The sequence below is a fragment of the Populus nigra genome, chromosome 5 (genome assembly GCF_951802175.1).
Source record: "Populus nigra chromosome 5, ddPopNigr1.1, whole genome shotgun sequence".
In the NCBI taxonomy this organism is placed as follows: Eukaryota; Viridiplantae; Streptophyta; class Magnoliopsida; order Malpighiales; family Salicaceae; genus Populus; species Populus nigra.
In genome coordinates this window covers 4,377,651-4,392,698 of record NC_084856.1, presented here as the reverse complement: position 1 = coordinate 4,392,698, position 15,048 = coordinate 4,377,651, and the positions used below count along the sequence as shown (strand labels likewise).

General features: G+C 27.8%; 1 protein-coding gene across 1 annotated transcript; it reads left to right on the top strand.

Annotated features, from left to right (window-relative positions):
* The first annotated feature begins 8,009 nt into the window (after positions 1 to 8,009).
* LOC133694985 (NAC domain-containing protein 17-like) lies at positions 8,010 to 11,381 on the top strand. Its single transcript, XM_062116704.1, has 5 exons — positions 8,010 to 8,354; positions 9,005 to 9,282; positions 9,381 to 9,671; positions 10,003 to 10,627; positions 10,910 to 11,381. The coding sequence occupies exons 1-5, from the start codon at positions 8,168 to 8,170 to the stop codon at positions 11,275 to 11,277; spliced, it is 1,749 nt and encodes a 582-aa protein (XP_061972688.1). The 5' UTR covers positions 8,010 to 8,167; the 3' UTR covers positions 11,278 to 11,381.
* Positions 11,382 to 15,048: the final 3,667 nt, after the last annotated feature.

Sequence of the window (15,048 nt, the reverse complement as noted above, 5' to 3'; positions counted from 1 at the left end):
TTCCCGAGTTCCCTGCGGTTTTTGTTTTGGAACAAGAGACATTAATGTTATTTAAATTACAACAACCATTGTTTAACACATGTTTGTTTACTTCGAGTTTTAATTTTCAACCAAACCGCAGGGATGATCATTTTCAACTAATATTAGAGGTGATTATTTTTTATTTATATTGATTTTTATTTATAAAAATAACTAAATTAAAATTTTATAAAATTAAATTAAAATCAGTTCAAACTGACCAGTTTTAGTTTAGTTCGATTATTTTATATTAAAAATAAAAAATTATATTATTTTTTTTAGTTTCTAATAAGTTTGGTTTTGATTTGGTTTGAATTTTTATTTTTTTCGATTTGGTTCAGTTGTTTTATTTCAGGTCTATGAAACCAAACGAACTAAATATTTTTTAAAATATTATAATCATTTTTTTTAATGGTTTGATTTTTTTTTATTTTTTTTATTTTATCAGTTTAATTGGTTTTTTGGGTTTTTTTTTCTACTTCTAAGTTATATGTCTCCTATTCAGAAAAATGTTGGGCTGATTTAGCTCGATTATTTATAAAAAAAGAAGTTTTTAGTAATTTGACCATATCAATACTTATACAATAATGAATATTTTTATTATTCTAATTGGACTGTTATCTGTGTACTAATAGTATATCTCATGTTAATAAGAAACGTAGACTTGAATTTTTCTCATTCGAGATTAAAAAACAAAATTTATCTCCAAACCTCTTCTAAATTAAAATGATATTTTATCATTTTAATTTATTGTATATTACACATATTTATACCATTATAATTTTTTAAATGATTTAAGAGACCTATGATACATTTGATTTAGAATTTTTTTTTCTTTGTTATGATTTTATAATGCTCACAAGAAATATGCATAGTTTTTCAATAAATAATAATTTTACATGGTTTGACTTGACCCATTCAAATTATAGGTTTGATTCAAGAAATATGCATAGTTAAAAAAAAATAGTTAATTGTATATCTCTAGGCTAAGCTAGGCAAATTCTAGGCCAAGCACCATTCAAGTTCTTTGCTTCACACCATTTCATTCTATATCTCTTTCCTGTGTATTATTATTTTCCTCTTATATTTACTAAATTAATCATAAAATAGTCTTGTGGTCTACTAATAAACTTGCTTTTCAAAAATCATTTTCTACTCAAAGATGCAATCAAGAAAGGCCCAGTCAAATCCTGAAGTTTTCACGACTCCATCAATGTTGTTGTATATGAAAAATTAAATAAAATTTAATTTAATCTCTCTTACCCACTATATTTTTACATGACTAACAAAACTCCAAGATAATAAAAAAACTAATTAATTTTTCTACCACAAAAAAATAAAAAAAATCAGTTTTTTAATCCAAACCTTTGAATCAACACTTGCTATTACTTATACTTTTGGGTGTTTGGAAATACTGTGTTCTTTTAAATTTATCTTTTTTTAAAATAAAATTTTTATATGATTTTAAATTGTTTTGATATGTTGATATTAAAAATAATTTTTTAAAAATATAAAAATTTTATTTTTATATATTTTTAAATAAAAAATACTTTTAATTATCACCGTTATTACAATCTTAAACAGACTTTAAAAATAAAAAATAAAGAAAAAGACTGGCGTTGAAAGGTCTATCAGTTTTTAATACTAAAAAAGCACGAGTTTATTTTCTAACTGCCCATGGTGTCAAAGTTTTCAGTGGTCGTGTTTGAATTGGACACCTTGGCCAATCCAAAAACCTTTATCCAATAATTTAGTCTCGTTATTATTTTATTCCAATGACATTTAAATATTTTATCCGCAGGAAGAAAATTAGAGTAATCTGACTGCTAAAACGTATCTTAAGAGTTAAGATTCCAAAAAGTCAAAATTAACTTGCATCACCTGCCAGTCTATCATTCATTCAATTTCTAGCATCTTAACTTTTATTTAAAAATATATTAAAATAATATTTTTTTAAATCAAGTTAAAACAATAATATTAAAATTATTTTCTTAAATTTTCTAAAATATTTCATGGTTTTCTGAAAATCATTTTTTAAACTTTCATGTATTTATTTGTTGTTAGAAAAGTTAATCGACAAAAAAACACTTTCTAATCAAAAAAAAATTTGATTTGATCTCTAAGAAAGTGTTTTCCTTTTATTTTAGACAAAAAACACTTTTTAGAAATTATAAAAAATTTAAAAGTATCATATTATTTGCTGATTATATCAAATTTGATCCTCAAATTTTTTATTGCTATATATTTTATTTTGAATATTTTTTTTTCAATTGCATCCCTTAGAATTTGATTTAATTTGATTTTTATATTAATTTTTCTCTTTATTTTTATAATTGTTATTCGCTTTTTTTTTATCATTTTTTTAATTGAAAAATTTTATTTATCAGATTTGATCCTTATTCTTTTGATTGTTATTTATTTTATTTGAAATAATTTATGAAATTATAATAATTATTTTTTAATTTTATTATTTTCAATTTTTTTTATCTATTAGATTTGATCTCTATTATTTTTATTGTTATTTATTTTATTTAAGATAATTTATAAAATTATATATTTTTAATCAAATACTGGAAAGTGTTTTTTAATTTATTTTTTATGAAGCTATCAAATATTAAAAATAATTTATTTTTTTAAATTTTATTTTTTAAAAAAATAAAGAAATTATTTTCCACCAAAACAAACCGTTGTTTAGTACATAAACAAACGGGCTTTTATGTGATGAAAAATAACCAGATGTCGTGATTTCACTGGCTTGGGGCCAACTTTGAATTCGGTGTCCTGCGACCTTACATCATATGTTTTGCCGCAGTCTCATTGTTGAATATAGCAATATTCTGTGAAATCTCTTGGTATTGAATGGATGAACATGATCTGGTCAACAAATTCAGTCACTGCATCTCTGGTCCAACAAACATTAATAAATGGAAAATCTTTTATTTCTTTATTATTATTATTATTATTATTATTTAAATGATATACGTAAGGAAAATAGGATACCCTGTACTGTTTGGTTAAATTCAAATGATGAAAGGAAGTGATAATGTTAGGAAACATAAAAAAAGGACATGTTCTGTGGGCTAAGTGGTTTTACCGGTTGCCAGTTGACTAGCCATAAACTTATGCTTTTTTATTTTATTTTATTATTAATATGAATATCCAATCATTATATATATATTTTAATTAATTTTACGGATCATAAAATTAATAATTATATATATTTTTAACAATTTTAAAATTTATAAAACTTAAAATAATAATATTTAAAAATAAATTTAGAACTTAATCAACTAAACTACACCCCTCAAGGAATTTATATAGCGTAGGCTTAGAATATGTTTGTCAATGTAATAGTGGTTGTTTTTCAAATAATTTTTTATGTTGAAATGCATACTAATAATATATTTTTATTTTTAAAAAATTATTTTTGATATCAGCATATTAAAACAATTCAAAATATATAAATTATATTAAATTTTAATAAAAAATTAAATTTTTTAAAAATACAATTTACATTTCGTTTCTAAATGATTTCTTACATGCAACCAGTCGAGGCAAAACGTCCGGGTTTATCCTCTTGTTGGTGGTCGCACAGGCAAGAAGTACTCTTGGTGGTGTCGATAGAATAATTCACTTGTGATGTCATATGATACGATGACAGCTGGCCATCCATCACAAAGCAAAAGCCATTTTCAATCACGTGTTTGACTTCGTATACCAGCTCCCTAATTAATTGGTTGACACGTGTATCCACACAATGTCGCAGGCCAGATTTTTTTTTTTAATAAAATATAATCCGGTACGGCAAAAACATTTTAAAAAGTATTATATATGTATATATATATAATAATAATAATAATTCATAACTCGAGTTATTAGACTGAAAACATCCATTTAAAAAAATTAAAAAATTTTTATTAATTAAATAAATATTAAAGAATAAAATTAAAAAAAAAATTAATTGTACAAAATAATCCAAAACAAAAAATAGCAATTAAACAAATGAAAATAAAAAAAATATTTTTATTTTTATTTTTGATGGAAAGACAAAATTAAAAAAAATCAAATTAACAAAAAGACCCAACAAAAAGAGAATGAAAATTGAAACAAAAATAAAAACAATCAACTTATATATTCTACATAAAATAAATTGTACTAGGTGGCATGTCTGCATGCTGCCATGGGCCTATGTAGCAAATATGTTTGGAGGTTTTATAATTACGAACCAACACTTGATAGATAATATAAACTGAAGGTGTGATAGAGCTAATATTTTATAAGATGAAAAAAGTTAAGTTGGTGATAAAAAAACCTAGAGACTGAATATAATAAGTTGTAGAAATTCACAATGTTTCGTGAGGAAAGTTACAATGTTTTCCTTACATAATTTAACATTTTGCTATATGATTTAGTTTTTCTGTTAATAAAAAAATTACAAAGCTAAATTCTCAACTAACTCAATATTAAAAAAATAAAATCAATAAAGATAATTTAAAAAACAGTCATAACAAAAAAAACAAAAAAAAACCATGTGAAGAAATATTATAGCAATCCATAGTGCTTTTCTCACATGATTTAGCTTTACTTGTAATTGTAGTATTAAAAAAAACCGATAAAGATAATTTTAGAAAAACTTATAACAAAAAAAACTATGCGAAGAAACACTGTAGCAATTTACAATGTTTTGTGATGAAAGATATAGTTATCTCCCTAATAAAATTAACAAAGACAATTTTGAAAAAAATCATATAAAGAAACACTGTAGTAATTCACAATGTTTGTGAGGAAAGTCATATTGTTTTTTCCATATGATTTAACTTTACTTGTAAAAAAAAAATACAAAGCTAAATTCTCAACCAACTCAATATTAAAAAAATAAAATTAACAAGGATAATTTTAAAAAAAATCATAAAAAACTCTATGGGAAAACACTGTAGTAATCTATAATGTCTTAAAAAAAATTACAAAGTTAAATTCTCAATTAGCTTAATATTAAAAAAATAAAATTGATAAAGATAATTTTAAAAAAAATCATAACAAAAAAATAAAAAATATATAAAAAAATACCATAACAATTCATAATATTTTACGAGAAAAATTATAATATATTCTCCATATAATTTAGTTTTATTATAATTATTATATGTTTTTAATGATAAACATACCTAATATGCTTTAATACTAATGATTTGACTGGACTAGTATTTTTATTATCAAGGTATTGCATTTATTATCCGCTAAGCAACATATAAAAACAAATACGAAACCTGTCATCATGATTTATTTGGCAAATAATGAAAACTTGCTAGAATAAATAATTATGCATTAATTGACCATGTTGTCAGTTAATTAACACTCGAAGTACACGACCTAATGCATGTGAGTTCACACCATCCTAGTTCAATTAATAATTAATAGAAACATTTAATACACACACACAAGACTGGATATTTGTGGTTATGGTCAAAATTATTCACATTAAGGCCATGTTTGTTTCCTGGAATTTATTTTTCGAGAAACCACTTTCCAAACTTTTCTGTGTTTGTTTGTCACTAGGAAAGTTGGTAAACGGAAAACACTTTCCGGTCAACGGAAAACACTTTCTGGTCAACGGAAACACTTTTCGGTCAACGGAAAACACTTTCCAGTCAAAGAAAAATTTGGTTTGGTTTCTAGGAAAGTGTTTTCTCTTTTGACTGTGTTTGTTTTCCGGAAAATGGTTTCCGAGAAACCACTTTCCAAACTTTCTTGTGTTTGTTTGCCATTGGAAAAGTTGGTCAATGGAAAACACTTTCCAGTCAAAGGAAAATTTGGCTTGGTTTTCAGGAAAGTGTTTTCCTGAAAAATTTGGGCGGAAAACACTTTCCGGAAGTTGTGAAAAATTTAGAAATGTCATTATTTGCTAATTATATCAAATTTGATCCTCAAACTTTTGATTGCTATATATAATTTGTTTTGAATATTTATTTTTCAATTTCATCTCTTAAAATTTAATTTTTATATTAATTTTGGTCCTTATTTTTATAATTGCTATTTGTTTTTTCCTTATCATTTTTTTATTGAAATTTTTTTTCTATCAAATTTGGTCCTCATTCTTTTGATTTTTACTTACTTTTTTTGAAATAATTTATAAAATGTTAATTATTATTATTTTAATTTCTTCACCTTTTATTTTTTTTAATTTTTTAGATTTGATCTCTATTATTTTGATTATTATTTATTTTATTTGAGATAATTTATGAAATTATTTTTTTTTTCAATTTTCTTCTTATTCAACTTTTTAATTTGTAAGATTTGTTCCTCATTATTTTAATAAACTTGAAAAAATAAAACATTAATAAGTTATTTTACAGCTCATTTTCCATAACATAACCAAACACTGGAAAGTGTTTTCCAACTTATTTTCCATTACACTACCAAACATCGGAAAATACTTTCCCGAAATTCACTTTCCTGGAATCCACTTTCTCAGGAATTCACTTTCCAAAAGGAAACTACTTTCCTGCAAACAAACGGGGCCTAATTTAAGTAACATTCAAAGACATGGCTAAATATGAGTGTATCAAAATTATCCAACTTCACTGGTTTGGATGTATATGTTGCTGTAATGTCTTTGCGAGTATGATAGTAATTGTTTTTTAAAATATTTTTTATTTTAAAATATATTAAAATGATATATTTTTTTATTTTTTAAAAATTATTTTTGATATCAACACATCAAAATAATATGAAAATATAAAAAAATATTAATTTGAAGTAAAGAAAAAAAAATTTAAAATTTTTTCAAAAATATTTTCAAAACGCAATGTCAAATACAACAAGTCTATTTAGAAATATTTTGATGTAATAATATTAAAAATAATTTTTTAAAAATAAAAAATATTATTTTAATTTATTTTTAAATAAAAAATAAATTAAACTATAATTCCACGCGCATACAGGATCCTCTGGTTGGCTGGTCCTAGCCTATCCTTGTCTCATTGTGTTTTATTCAGAGTCGTTTTACGTTCGACTACCTTTTTTCTCCCACTTGCTTTCTCATTCACACGAGATTGAGGAGTTCTGCCAATTTCTTTACGTTGTCCAAGAAATTGCTTGACCACGTTGCACGTTGGTATTGGTAATTGAGGAGTTCCGCCTCTTTCTTTACGGTGTCCTTGCTTATCCAGAAATTGCTTATTGGTCGATCGGTAACGATTATTTTTTATTTAAAAATATATTAAAATAATATTATTTTATTTTTTTAAAATGATTTTTTTAACAACACATTAAATATAAAAATAAAAAAAATAATTTAAAATAAAAAAAATCAATTTACTATTATAATTTACAGTAAATTCTTTTTAGTGCTTCAATGAATATCTCACATCCTATATAATTTTTAGAATTACAGTTTAAAAAAATATGTTTAAAAAGAATTTAAAATTATAGCTTTTCGTAAAATATTTTAAGGGAGAGTTTTTAATGAGATCTATACAATACCATGGTGTAACTACTCACCAACACACCTAACTAAAACCCCTAAAAAAATATTATAAATGCATTTGACTAGTAATTTTTAAAGTTATAGTTTGAAAAAAAAAGATTTTAAAATATTATAAATGTATTTGATGTTGTAGGAAATTTTAAGGTTATAATTTAAAAAATAGATTTTAAAAAAACTTATAGCTATACTATGTTTAATTTAAAAAATATTTTAAGAAAGATTTTTCATTAAAACCCTTACAATACTTATAATATATTAATTAACCAAATATTTTTAAAAATATAATTGAGATAGAGACAATTTAATCATAACACAATGCAAATTAAGAACGTGTTTTTTTACACAGCTATACTATGTTTTAATTTTTTTTTAATTTTTGTTGAATTTTTTTAATATATTAATATTAAAAAAAAATTTAAAATATTATTTTAAATAAAAATATTTTAAAAACAATAGGATTATTTTCTGTTCATGCCCGACAAACCTCACAGAAACTTCGCGTCCGCTTCCTCGTAATTTCTTGCTCATTTTAAAGCCCACCAAGCACACTCACAATCCTGTACTATTACTTTGTGAGACCAACAAATCAACTCCAAAAATTAAATAAAAGAAATCACTTTTTTCTCTCAAAATTCTCTATCTCATCATCGGTCAAACATATCGATGAAGGTCACCGCCGACTCTTGTCTCGGCGCTGATGAAACGGCGTGGCCGCCTGGGTTCAGGTTTCACCCGACAGACGAGGAGCTTGTGCTTTACTACTTGAAGAAGAAGATCTGTAAGAAAAGGATTAAACTCAATATTATTCGGGAACTTGATGTTTACAAGTGGGATCCTGAGGAGTTGCCTGGTATGCTATCTTTTATATATATATATATATATATATATATATTTTACTGGCGTTGATTTGAGTTGTGTTTTTGTAAGATTGTTAAGGGTTTTGGTTTTCATTTTTGTTTTGTTTAAATTTGACCGGAGGATTTCGGGATTGGTTTCAGGACTCAGGGAGCTGATAATGGTTAATTAGTATGTGTTTTGGAATTTTGATTTGGGTTTTATGTGGATTTTTGGTTTGATAAGTTTGTTTTGTTTTTTTGTTTTTTTTTATGATTTGGAATGGTTTATTGTTGTGAAACTGATTTGAAGGAGAAGGTATTCTTTGAGAATTTTTTCCAATTCGAGTTTTTTCTTGACTGATTTTTAGCTCCCTGTGTGTTTGTTTGGCTACTGGAGCCTTGGATTTGATGTTTATTTTCTTTGTTGAATTGATTTTGATGTTAGGCACGGTGTTGACTGTTTGATCAATTTATTTTGATTGTCAAAGCATTAGTTTGAGGTGAATTGTAGACTTCTTTCGGTTTTGTATTTCTTGTACTGCAAAAATTGCATTGATAGCTTTGGCTGTGAATTTACTGTTTGCCTGCTTTTCCAAGAGGCGAGAGTTAAGAGTTTGGAAGATTGAATTATCTATTGCTAACAAATCAAAAAATGATCTTGCAGGGCAATCGATATTGAAGACTGGGGATAGGCAATGGTTCTTCTTCAGTCCAAGGGATAGGAAGTATCCTAATGGAGCAAGGTCAAATAGGGCGACCAGACAGGGGTATTGGAAAGCAACAGGGAAGGACCGCATTGTTGTGTGCAATTCTCGGAATGTTGGAGTGAAGAAAACCCTAGTTTTCTACAGAGGCCGAGCGCCAAGTGGTCAACGAACTGATTGGGTGATGCACGAGTATACTTTGGATGAAGAAGAACTTAATAGGTGCCCAAATGTGCAGGTATTTAGTGTAGTGGTTTTGTTTTGTTTTGTTTTTGTTCACATATTGTGCATTTGGTGCTGATTAAATCCTCTTATTTTGTGTATTTTCTGCATCAGGATTATTATGCGCTTTACAAGGTTTTCAAAAAAAGTGGACCTGGACCTAAGAATGGTGAACAGTATGGAGCACCATTCAAGGAAGAGGACTGGGCTGATGATGAAAATCCATGTGTCAATAGCTTGGTTACTCCAGAGATTCCTGTTGAGCAGCATAATGAAGTGTCTCTTGTTGATAATGTTAGAGTGTCAGCTCAACTTGAGCCGCCGTTGAATGATTTTGAGGACATAATAGCTGAAGAACCTGCTCTTAATCTACAGAACAATGATTTCACTTATGTACTGCCCCAGGTTTGTGTTATAGTAATTTCTTCAATGTTTCTTCCTTTCCTTTTCACCTCAACTGGCCCAAAGCATACTGACTGTTGTAACTACAATTTGATTGCATCTTTGGTCAGAGTGATATCTAGCTTAATCATTACGTGTCATGTCCCAAAATTGGGCCGCACAGGTTTTTTTTTTGTCCAAAACAACTCTTAAATGATATCACTGATTGATGAGATACAATGCTTTGGCTGTGCATTTGCAAAGTAAAACTAGAGTTACATTGTTTATGTGGTTTCTATGCTTCTGTTTTATTTGTACCTCTTCAGATTTGTATTGATCCATTTCAATATTACAGGTTGCCAGTGAAGAAGAGGCACAAAGTACTTTAGTTGATCCATCTTTTAGGGGAGTTGTTTCTGAACCAGCTGGAGTGTTGACGACAAGTGGTCAGCACTACAATAAACACATCAGCTTTAACTTTAACCAGTCAGCTACCTCAACATTGCAATTGCATGAGGCATCTGAGGTCACATCCGCTCCCCAGTTAAATGAAGAGGATTTCCTGGAAATTGACGATCTCATTGGTCCAGAGCCTTCGTTCTCCAACACTGAGCAACCTGCCAAAAAATTGCAGTTTGATGATTTTGATGGATTGAGTGAGTTTGACCTGTACTACGATGCAGCGATGTTTTTGCGGGACATGGGGCCTGTTGATCAGGAAGCAGTTTCATGTTCATACGTGAGTTCCTATGGGTGTGATATGGTTAACCAAGCAAGCTACCAGCTGCAGCCCAATTCAATAACAAACCCGGTGGATTATCAGTTGCAGACAAATTTGGTGGCCAACCAGGTGGATTATGAGCTGCAGCCACAATTTTATGATGCGGAGCAGATGAACAATCAGCTGTGGGTGCATGATCATCAAAATAATGCATTAGCTACTTCAGAATCGCATCATGGGATTCTTTTCCAAGGAACAGGTATATAACTAGTTTGACCTGCAGAGTTACTGCATTAATTCTGTCTTCCATCTGGTGTACTAAGCTACCATTTTATTCTGTACAAAGTCGCTGTTGTCTTAGCCAAACCAGTGCAGAGCTCTTGATGAGATGGGTGGCCTGTGAGGCAGAAAAGCCTATGTGAATTTGGGACTTTGAGCCAGTTTCAAGAGCTCTTGTACAAGCATTTCCTTTGTATATTATTAATAACAACCATTGGAATGTAGTGTTAGTCTAATAGGCGGTCATTTTGGTCATGTTCAGGTGCTGTGTGTGAATCGAGCAATAAATCTACTGGAGCCAATGGAAATCAAGGGAGCAAAGAGGGTGATGCTGCTAATGGTTGGTTATCTTCTGCCTTGTGGGGTTTTGTTGAGTCCATCCCTACTACGCCGGCATCAGCCTCAGAGAACCCTTTGGTTAATAAGGCTTTTGAGCGAATGTCAAGCTTCAGCAGGATTAGAATGAATGTCAAAAACATCAATGTTGATGCAGGTAATGGTGCTGCAAGTGTAAGGAGCACTGGTGGAAATAAGGGATTTGTTTTATTGTCAATTATTGGAGTCTTGTGTGCCATCTTGTGGGTATTAGTCGGAGGTGCCAAAGTGCCGGGGAGATCAATCTCCTCGTGATTTATGTAAATGAGAGTTTTGATGTTAAATATTGGGGGACGCTCCTAGAATTAATGGATAGGCACCATTAATTATAAAAATGGTTAGACACATTAATTATAGTAGTTTCGGTTCTTACCATATCATCTTAATATAGAAAGAGGCGTATAATTCTTAGGCTTGAACTGTTGAATATCAGCAGCGCTCCCGCTTCTGATTTCCTTTTGAGAGACCCTTTCCCCCACCGGTGGGAGATTGTAAACGAAAACCACTACGGTTTTTTGGTGGCCATGCTCATTGCTTTTCCCCATGGCCTAATCGCAAGAACTTACTTCGGAGTTGTGAGAGATAAAACACTAACCAGCCTATGAAATCAACAATCAAAAACAGTTTTTAGATGCTGCTCAATGCAATATGTATACCTTTTCAATTAAAATATCGGACTAGCTAGTGGGGTAACATGATATATTTTTTTGGGTTTTATTAGTCGAGGATAATTTCATCTTCTAAACTTTTAAATGCATAATAGAATAATTAAATTTCTTTTACAAACAAAATTTATTTAACTAGAACTTAAGAGTGTCTTTTGACCTTTTTTATTTGAAGTATAGTAAAATGATTATACTACATTTACAAGCAAAAAAATTTTTAACTTTCAGTTTTTTCATATTTTAACCATAGTTTTTAGTTATAATCAAATTGATTTATAAATAATTTGATATTTAATAAATATAGAATATAATTTAAAAATCAAAGTTGTTGGTGTGTATATTGTACGTGTCAATACGTGAACAATGATAATCTTAATTTTTTTTATTGAAATTTTCCTTTTCAATTTCAATCCTGAATATTTTGTTGGTAGGGATTTTATTGATCGAGAATTTAACTTCATGATTTTTTTAGATTTATTCTCTATAGAATGATCTCTATCTTAAGACCTGTGTTATAGGTTTTAAAAATTAGTGTGAATTGACTTAGATTTTTTTAGTTTATTTTTTACAATAGAGTTTTTTTAATTTTATCTTTTAATGTTGGGTTTGTTGTGTCGATAGAATTTGTTTTTTTTTTTATAGAGTTAATTTGAGACTAAAGTTGATATTTTGCTTTGATTAAATTATTATTATGGACTTCTCATGTATAAAAAAAAAACATCCCAACAATGGGTCCATGTTCAGTTTTGCAAAAATGATATCGCTTTTTTTTTTTACATTTGTGAAAATTTCAAATATTAGGACTTAAATTCAAATATCGAAACTTAAATTGAAACCGAAGATAAAAAATTGGACTTTGCTTTTTGGACTGTTTTTGTCAGCGCTTTTCTTCAAATTTTTGCCCTTGGTTTGTGGGGATGTCAACGCAAATTCTTACTATTCTCCGATTGCGAATCAGCAGGGAAAAACCAACTCGTGGCCACCCAAAAGAGCCATCAGATCGTAGGAGGACTCTCAAGTTCCCCGGAGTTTGAAAGGTCAAAGTTTGACACAACGTTATATATTGACACCTTTCAAACAGGAGTTTGATCCATTCGCAACAGCAGACAAACACATCTGAAACAATAAAATCACTTTATCTCGGTAAGTTACACAGAAGACTATTTATCTTGACATCCATCACAAATGAAAAGCCTCGAAACCATACGCTCTCTCTTGAGTCTATTCCATGGATCGGTCCTGAGGTAATACGGTAAATATTCTCTTTTTATGAATTGCTAATGGTTTGAAAACCTCAGCCCTGGTCACTGTAATTGAAGCATGTTGATTTATTTCAAGCCACAATGACAGTTAAAGAGTCTTTCTTCAGGCCTTCAAAATTTCAATAGATAACTTCCTATAGCTCTTAAGGTTGTATTGCCTTGTGGAACTAATAGATATTAGGTTTATGATATCTCAAACACCATGATTGAGGATTTGTGGCTCGTAATATTTTAACAGTTGGATACTCACAATCGATTCTGAGCACTCAATTTTTGAAGTTTTATATGATTTTTAAGTAATATGTTGAAGCTCGAATGACCCATCTTGCTGTTGAGACAAATCAACATAATGCTGAGACAGTTGAACCTCGGCAATTGTATAAGGAGTTGAGATCAAACATGGATGGTGCATATGGTCCACCTCACTAGCCTCCCGGTCCTGACAAAAACCCTCCTCCTCCTTCTTTTCTTTTAGTCTCTTTCTTTTAGATGAATTGTATTCAAAATAATGAGTTTTAAAATTTTTAATAAATATTTGGTTTTTTATTTTAATTTAACTTCTTTTAATTTTTTTTTTGCTTTGTCTATTAGATTTTTCATAAAAAAATTAATTAGATTGTTGATGTAATTACCGACGGACTAATTCCATCAAAAAATTTTAGAGAGTTGTCAAAAAATTACATGAAATGACACATTATTTCAGAAGGAATCATTAACAAAATAAATCTCCCGGAGAATTTTAGAGAATTAAAAAAAATTACAACAAATATCATCAATAATATATACTCACTGACATGTTATTTTCATTAGTAATATAAAAATAAATCATCGATAAAATTAAAAATATTTTTTTTATTTGTGATATATCATACTCCCTAATAGTACTAACTATAAAATAACCAACGGAGTTATAAATTTGAACATGTTTTGAGATTTAAAATATTTTTGAAATGATTCGAAGGTGATCTTGAATAAAATTGATATGGTAAATAGTTGTGGAGTGCCAAAACAATGGATCTCGAGTTTTCGGTATAAATTTTTAATTTTTGGCTACTTTTCGTTTATCCTTTCCCCTTTGTCTTGTTTTTCTTTTAAATTTTATTTTAACGTTACTAGGTTGGCCTTTCTTAGACTTCTTTTTACATTTTCATTTTTTTTCTATTATTTATTATTTTTTTCAATATCAATACTCCCAATAATTAACAATTATTTTTTATTTTTTCATACAACCTCATAAAAAAATTATTTTTTGTTTATTTTTAAGAATTAGTACAGAAAATAATCACTATTTAAAAAAAATAATTCTTCATATTGCCTTACAAAAAATAATGATCAGGTACTAAATATTGTTTTTAAAAGAATAGAGGTTGATGATTAATTAAAGTAAGATGTTTTTAAAAATTTAATGATAAATACATACTTTGTATAACACCATTTTTTTTTCTTAAAACACACACACACACATTGACTATAGATTAACATTCAGAATAAAAAGATATCTGAATAACAAGGATTTAATGGTTAATATTTTTTTTAATTTATGTTATTTTTGGCTACTTGTGTCTCATTTTAAAATTGATCACGGTCCTTCCAACATGTTTTAAAAATATGAATCCTTATTCTTTTCAAGTAGTTGTTCAAAAAAATAAAAATAAAAAAACAATTTGGAGTAGCATTGACACATCAATTAACTTTCATTTTTTTTAATATAAATTTATATTGGGTTTAAAATAAAAAAAATTAATGTTATAAATAAAAAATAACTACCAAGTAAATATATAATAATAGATCTTTTCAAGTGGTTATAAACTCATTTATCAAAATTAAGCATCCTTCCAATAAAGATTCCTCTAGCACCATTTCATAGTCTATTCTTACCTTCTTCCAATTATTTATTTTTTAGTTATACTTCTAGATGATGTACATAATTGATTGCTTTGTTCATTTATCAAAATTAAATATATTCATAAAATTTATTGAACTTAAAAAAATTATACTAAACGTGATACTATAATTATTTTTTTCAAATTAATTAAGATATTAAAATAAATTTTATAAGTGTAGTAAAGAAGTTAAATCAAAATAGGATATATATATAT

Excerpts from the sequence above, each read along its gene's own strand:
- LOC133694985 (XM_062116704.1), top strand. The coding sequence starts at position 8,168 with ATGAAGGTCACCGCCGACTCTTGTCTCGGCGCTGATGAAACGGCGTGG. Across the intron at positions 8,355-9,004 it reads GGATCCTGAGGAGTTGCCTG|GGCAATCGATATTGAAGACT; the intron begins GTATGCTATCTT and ends ATGATCTTGCAG. Across the intron at positions 10,628-10,909 it reads GATTCTTTTCCAAGGAACAG|GTGCTGTGTGTGAATCGAGC; the intron begins GTATATAACTAG and ends GGTCATGTTCAG.